An 8265-nucleotide genomic window follows, 5' to 3' on the forward strand; every position below is an offset into this window, starting at 1 on the left:
TTAAACTACTTTTATATATATGATTGACGAGAATAAAATATATTAAGTTGACAAATTTTAATAAAATTATCAATAATAACAATGATTAGATTAAAACTTTTAAATGAAAGAAATAAAAAAATTACTTTTTTAAACTTTTAAATATAGGAATAAATCTCATATTTTATGAAGACTAAAAAAAAAAAGCATATTTTAACCTAAAATCAAGTATATAAAATCACTTGGTAATCTAATATAACGATTTTTATTAATAAATTTAAAATTATTTAACTATATCATGAACAATAGGAATTTTCGTGCACTACTCTATCCATCCCAGGAAAATGTCACAGTTTACTTTATTTTTAAGTTAATTTTTTTATTTTGACTTCAATTATTTTAAATATATTAGTTAATTAATTAATTAAAATTTATAAATATATATTTAAAAACTACTTCATTTAATGTTTTAATAATATTTTCCTTTCCAAAATTACATCTATAATAAATGCTAAGAAATCAAAATTAAAAAAGTTACTATTAAAAATGTGACAAGTTTAGTGCAATAGAGGAGCATTAATTAGGGGTGATTTAATTTTACACCTATATAAAACTATTTTAATTTCACACTCTTTCATATTTTTTCACAGCTCCTACTTTAATGGTTTAATTTTCGTATTTCATATTCCATTTATATAGATTGTGCATATAAAATTTGACATAAATTAAAATTTTTAACTATTTTTATGTAAAAAAAACTTCTAGCGATTCAATAAATATTTATATATACGGTATTTTAGATCGACATGATAGAGATATTAGATCAATTAAAAATTCACATGTTTGACAAATACAATTATATTAATAAATTCAACGATTAGATCATTAAAATATTAATTATATAAAAATATACAAAAGATATAAAAAGAGCATAAATGAATCCCTACCCATTAAATTATATTGCATACAAAATATATATTAACATTAAAAATATTGTTATGTTTTGGTACAATTAAAGTATCATTCATGGATGTTTTGTTGAGGTAAAAATACCATAAAAATATTTGCATTAGAAATTAAATTATATTTTACCCCTTAATTAAAAAATAGACAAATTAATCATTGTGAATTAGATCAATAAACAAACGAATCCTTCTATTAAAACTTACATCCATTTTTAGTGTTAAAAACTATTGTATGTCTACATATACTTATCTGATTATTTTGTCAAATTAAAATGATTAATTTATCTATTTTTGAATAACAAAAATAAAACACAATCTAACTCATAACTCATATAGTGAATAAGAGTTATAATGATGTGTGTTTTATTGAGGGTAAGGGTTTTAACGAGGATCATTTCATAATTGACCCAAATAGTTGGGCATTCGGCATGGCATCCACTTCTCAATATCTTCGTTGGGAGACGTGACAACTCATGAATTTCTCGTGAATGGCATTACTGTGTTTAAAATTTCCTCCCAAGGATGCCAACAAATTGATCACCAGTTTCCCCCAAATTTTGTCCTTACAAGACAAGGCAGTGCTGAGTCAGGCACATGCCAACAAGCCCCACATCTCAAACTTACCATTTTGAACCCAAAATCCTTAAATTTTCATGGGGAAAAGCCCATAAATTTCACAGATCTAAACTCACACACCAAACTAACTGAAACAAAAGAATTTTACAGCCTAAAAAACAGCAACATCAACATCAACACCAGCAACAACAAGCCATATCAATGCCCTCTAACTAGACTTGTATGATAATACAACAAGGTGGATAAGCAACAAGCAAAGCGATAGAACTGGCAGATGCTGGGATAAGTTAAAGGTAACCGATGACGACTGATCATATATTTCAGAAGAATCGACCGGTAGCGGCATTCCGTCGCTGTTTAACGTGCAGGAAGAAGGGCTCGAACCATCTTTGCTCATCATCATCGCTCGTAAAACCGCGGAAACCGTCCGAATGTAAGAGGTCCGATTCTTGGCGAGCAACCATGTGAGACCCATCAGCTGGCAATCTTTGTTGCGCATTTTGGTGGTCCTTTCTTCTGACTTGCTTGTGTTCAAAGCATTCTTCTTGTTGAGCTGCACCAACAACAACATTGTTTTTCCCATTAGCAAGAGGAATAGTAACACTTGGCTCATTAAAAACTAAAGACAAGTGGGGTGTTAAACATCTGATCCAGAACCAATCTTTGGATGCATTTGGGATTTTGATATACTGCCAAACTTCACTAAATAAGCTTAGCGTGATTATGATGGTCTCAATTAATAACAGTATACATTAAAAAGTTTGCTAAATTAATACCCTATTCATCCTCCCCAATTGGCATGGATTCTTCACTTAGATTTCCCCCTTTAAGCTGCTTAAAAAAATGGAAAAGGAAAAAAGAAAAAAAAAAAGAAAGTAAAAAACCCACTTTCCCAATTTGCCAAAAAAGCGTGAAAACCCTAATTAGATCTTCAGTTGACAACAGAAGAAGAAGAAAATTTACCAAATGAAGACTTTTCAAGCACTTGTTGCAACCCCCAAGACCTGGAAATCCATTAACATTGGAGCTGCTACTTAAGCAATTTCTCTCCAATCTCTCCACACTGTCATCCCCTACAAGGTTGCCCTTTTGGTCCACTGAGAAAGCATCAGGGCAAGTCAGTGGGTGAAGCCTGATGCCACAATAGCAATACACCGCATCGCATGTCTCGTTCGGTTTAGCCAACTCCACGCCTCTCTGTTTCAGAGCTTTCCCTAAGTCATCCACACAGGTTTCCGAGTCATCCGGCAGCAATGGCATGTCATAAGATGGGGTACGCCCCGCAACCGCTGGCACTACTCTTCCAACCCCACCAAGGGCGGTGGCGGAGTAAGCGGCGTAAAGCCATGCAGCGAGAACAGGACAGCAGCGACTGCGGTGGAGCTCACTCGCCACCCCATTGTTTCTCTTAGTGCCGCAAGCGTTCTTAACGCTGTGAAAGAGTTGTTCAGGTAAATCAAGTGGACAACCAACGACATTGGATTGCTCTGGAAATGCAGGGATCGTTGCAGGTGGGGATGTGGATAGAGGGAGGGATTGGACATTGAGGGCGTCAGGGCTGGACATAGTGAAGGAAAAAGAGGCAAAGAAGAGGGAGATAAAGAAGAGAAAGAAAGGGAAGGGAATTGGGGACATGGCAAAGGTGGTGTGGGTATGGGGATGGAAAAGGGAAAGGGAGAAGAAATGAGGGTGAGAGTGGGGGAATGGAGGTGGGGGATAAAAGAAAGGGAAGAAATAAACAAAGAGGTGGGATTCGGAAAATGTTTGGCAGTTTGCTACCTCGGCTTTATTTATTTATTTATTTATTTATTTATTTAAAAATCTCCATCTCTCCCTCTTAATTATTTGTTTAGGGGTCTACTCTAGGATTAATTCCAAAATCAAACATTTTCAAAACAAAAATATAAAATAATAATTTTCGGCCTCTAGTCTAAAGTTTTCACATTTATTTATAATTAATTTCTATTTAATTATGTTTAAATAAAATTATTTATATTTATTTATAAATTTATTATTTTTTGTTTTATTTAATAATTATGCCTCATGTTATTTTTTAGAGATGGTGTACTGAAACTTATACATAATAAATGCATTAAATATTCTCATTTTTATTTACTTGAATTTATGAAAAAATTTTGAACTTTTATCGAATAATGTTCAGAAACCATAAAACAAAATAATTTTGTCAAAATAAACTCAAAAATCAAACCCTAAAATTAGTATAAAAAGATAATGAATTAAAGTCCGACAAATTGAATTATAATGGACCATTAAAAGAATCTAAAATACCTAACTGAACAGAATCAAACTTACCTTTATTCAAACGCAATAAGAAAATTCATTTGGCTTCAAAAAGTCATTTTTTTTCTTGAAAATATAAAAATATTAAAGAAGATATGTTTGGTTGAAATTTTTAAAATGATTTTTGAAAAATAAAATATATAAACATTAAAAGATAATAAACAAGTTATTTTCATTGTTTTCACTAAAATGTTTTTAAAATTAAAAAAAATAAGAGTGTGTTTGATTTAAAGATTTGTAAGAGTGATTTTATTTGTATTAAGATTTTCTAAGATTTTAAAATGAATTTATTTATTTGGATAAATATATTAGAGATTTTAGAAAATCTGTGAGTGATTTCAAGAAGAAATTTAAATAACTCAATTTCCTTTTTTTTTCAAATTCTATCTAAAAGTTTGTTTTTTTAAAATTTTTCTCATAAATTTATTTTATTTCATAAAATATTTTCAAAAATCAAACGAAGCCTTAATATTTCTTTTCTTAAGATTTAAAATCAAAATCTTGGCTAAATTTATGTTTTAAATATAATGTTAACTCTTATGAGGTATGATGTTTAGGGGACAAAAGAAATTCAAGATTGTTTTAGCAAAGTATGTAATAAAAAAGAGGTTTGATATTGTCAACCTTAGGAATGAAAAGAGTAGGACTAGGGCTAGGTGTAGGGAAGATGGGTGCCCTTTTAGAATATATGTTTCTATAGATAATAGTGATGGATTTTACAAGATAAAAACCTTCATAGAAACTTATGAGTGTTCAATAACATTTAAGAAAAAAAGGGCATCTTACAAGTTGTTGGGGAGCATTTCTTAAGTAAAATTAGAGTGATTCCAAAGTTGAAGTTAATTGAAATGCAGAAATTAGCCAATAAAGAGTTGAAAGTTGATCTGAGTAGGGATACATGTAGCAGGGCTAGGAGATAGGCACTGGAGGAGATCAATGGAAGGGTAAGTTATGAGTTTAATAGACTATGGGACTATGCAAATACACTTACAAAGGCATATCCGAATGGCCATATAAAGGTGATGGTAGAAAGACCAACCTCTACCAAGGTTCCCAAGTTTAGGAGATTTTATGTAGGGTTTGGTGTATTGAGAAAAGGGTTTTTACAGTGTTGTAGACCTTTTGTTTGTCTGGATGAATGTTTTCTGAATGGGATATTCAAGGGGGAATTTCTATCTACTATTGGCAAAGATGGCAATGACCAAATTCACCTTATTTCACAAGTAGTTGTGGAGAATAAAAACAGAGAAACATTGTAACACCCTCACACCAATACAGTTTTATACAATGAAATTCAGAAGATTTATATTGATTAAGTTCACAACTGTGAAATTAAAGAGTTCAGTGGCTGAATGATTAATAATGCAGTCAGAGTTGAGAATAGGTTAGGGGTGTTATAAACATGGTGTTGGTTTCTTAAGAATATTATTTCAAATTTACAATTTGGCGATAGTTTTGGATTCATATTCATGTCTAATAAACAAAAGGTATGTTAGGGACATTACTTAAATAATTTTGTACTTCTATATTTAATTTATTAAATCAGCCATTTAATACCGTTGTTTTTGTTTGCATTTAGGGATTGATGGAGGAGATATCTAAGTTGTTGCCAAAGGTTGAGCATAAAGCTAGTGCAAGGCATTTATATGCCAATTGGAGGAACAAAAATCCTAAAAGAGACTTGCAACAAGCATTTTGGGAAATATGCAAATCATATATACCTGTTGACTTTGAAGATCACATCGAAAAGATTAACCGTATCAAACATAGTGCCAAGGTATGTCTACTTAGGACTAATCCTGAGCAATGGTCAAAGGCTTCTTTTTTTTTCTAGTAGGTCTATATGTGATGCAATTGACAACAAATTTATTGAGTCCTTTACTGCAACAATTTTAGGAGCTAGGTCAATGTCTATCATTTCCATGTTACAAGAAATTAGGCAGTATGCAATGAGGGTGATTGTAAACAATTTAGCCAAATGTAAAAATTGGAATGAACAATTTTGTCCTAACATATGTGATAAGTCACACAAGAGTATCCAAATGAGTTTATATTGTTATGTTAAATGGAATGGAGTAGAAGGGTCTAAAATGACAAACTTCAGTGATGTTATAGTTGTTAACTTATTTCAATGGTCATGTAGTTTTAGGAGATGGGATTTCACTAGCATCCCATGTTCACATGTTGTTGCAACCATTTTGTAAAAAAAACAACTAATATTTCTGATTTTGTATATAAGGGGTTTAAAAAAGATGTGTTTGAAAAATTGTATGGCTTTATATGGCTTGCTATCCCAAGTGAGAAATTTTGGTTAAAAACCGTTATAGGACCATTTGACCCCCTCATTCAAAGGAAAATGTCTGGGAGACCAAAAAAGAGCAGAGTAAGAGAAGAGGGAGAGAAGAGTGGGAGTAGGAGTAAACTGTTTAGAAAAGTAAGAAAGATAAAGTGTCACAAGTGTTTCATGGTTGGACACAACTCCAGAAGCTGTCAAACCTCATCTACAGTAAGTGTTTAGATGACTAAGAATATTAATGCAATTGTTGGCTAATTTTAGAACTCTTAACATGTTAAATTTGTAGAGTACAACTCCAGTAGCTCCTACTCCACCAGCTCTTTCTTAAATTGTTGCATCCAAAGCATCTGCATCATCCACCAGCTCCTTCAACACAACCAACACCTCCCACTATGCCAACCTCTTCAACACAACAAATGCTTACAAGACTTCGTAGCAGGGGAAAACAAGTTGTGCAAGGGATTTGGTTATAACTAATGAGAGGACAAGGATGCAAATTTTGAATGTAAGTTACCAATTGTTGAACTGTTATGCTTATTGTATTTTGGTGACATGTTTTTTAATTATGTATTTTATGCATTACAGCCTGGTATAAGAGGGAAACCATGGTGACTGCCCTAACCACGTGCACTAATAAAAGGAAGGGAAGCAACAATAAGGAAACTACTGGTGGGACTCAGGAAAGTAGGAACACAAAAAAAGTTAAGTCCAAATATCCACCTAAGCACAATCATAAGCCATGGAGATAGCTTATGTCAATTTGATTTCATTGATGAGTTATGGACTCTATTTTTTTGTTTATGCCTTTCAGTTGGGTTCCGTTATTTAACATACGATGGATAATTTGATGGCTTTATTTTGTTTGATAGTTTTACTGAATGGATCCCTTATATGATGGTTGTATTGGATGATTCTAATTTGTTGATATAGATTTTGGTATCTACATATACTTTTACAACAACATTTTACAACAACATTTTACAACAACATAAAAATATTTTCCATTCAATTCAATTCATTCATTCTTAACAAAACCTACAACAAATACATAGGTGACATTTCACCATCCACAAGCAAGATAACCCAAAAAACATTCCATGATACAATTAACAACAACTTATAAGCAACTGTTACTTTGTTGTTCCTTGACATTTTAGCCTTGTATAATGTTATCTTCTCTTCCAAATTAGTTACCTTCAATCTTATTTTTCGTATTTTGTCAATATTGAGCTCATCGTTCTGAAGTCTTAATCTTTTGTTCTCTATTTTGAAGTATTATTTCATCGATTGTGTATCCTTATTCTTTTACAGTTGAATCTATCCCGTCACTGTTACCTTCAACCCATCAAAAAAATTTACAACCCCTAGTCTTCATTTCTCACATACAACAAAACAAAAATAGAATATTAAAAAACTAAGAATACATCTTAAACCCAAATTGCAACAAAATGTCAGTACACACAAAACCCTTTGTTTTTCACAAACCCAACTATGGCAGACCAAAATAAAAAAACCCTAATTTACCTCTTTAAAGTTCGCACACATAAAGAATTTTCTCCTTTTGTTCTTTGGAGTATTCACATTGCAAACGGGAGCCCTTAACCCACAATGGCAGTACAAAATCCTTTTCTGCGCAATTGATTTTCTATTTGTAGAAGAAGACATGGTGGAGGTGTGAAGGATATGGAAAACAAAAGAAATCATAAATGAATGAACAAAAAAGGGGAAAATGAAAGGAAAATGAAAGGAGAACGAAAGAGATAGGAAATGAAGAAGCGAAAAAAACAAACAAATGGATGAACGAGATAAGGAAAAATGAAAGAGATAGCAAAGAAAACGAAAGAGAAAGAGATAGCAAGGAAAAATGTTGAAGACGATGGTGAAGAAAATTTTTTGAAGGAATAATATTTTGGGTTAATATTATTAAGTAATAATATTTAAAACGATTCGATAAAAAAAATAAAACACGAGTCAATGGGGTTTTGAGAATGCAACATGCGGCGGCGCATGAGTGGTCAGTGCTACCACATCAGCAAAATCTTAACGCCGTTAGGCTCATGTACCAAATTAGTGGACGGAAAAAAAGTTTGGGTACCAATTTAGGACAAAAAAACCATATGTACTAATCTGGGATAAGTGGACAAATTC

General features: G+C 32.0%; 1 protein-coding gene across 1 annotated transcript; it reads right to left on the reverse strand.

Moving 5' to 3' along the window:
• Window positions 1-1422: 1422 nt before the first annotated feature.
• Window positions 1423-3284, reverse strand: LOC108467325 (uncharacterized GPI-anchored protein At4g28100). The gene is made up of 2 exons (XM_017767948.2): window positions 2484-3284; window positions 1423-2073 (listed from the first exon to the last, which is right to left on the reverse strand). Exons 1-2 carry the CDS (start codon window positions 3153-3155, stop codon window positions 1729-1731), a joined length of 1017 nt encoding a protein of 338 aa, XP_017623437.1. The 5' UTR covers window positions 3156-3284; the 3' UTR covers window positions 1423-1728.
• Window positions 3285-8265: the final 4981 nt, after the last annotated feature.

This window comes from Gossypium arboreum, chromosome 9, assembly GCF_025698485.1.
Source record: "Gossypium arboreum isolate Shixiya-1 chromosome 9, ASM2569848v2, whole genome shotgun sequence".
Taxonomy (NCBI): domain Eukaryota; kingdom Viridiplantae; phylum Streptophyta; class Magnoliopsida; order Malvales; family Malvaceae; genus Gossypium; species Gossypium arboreum.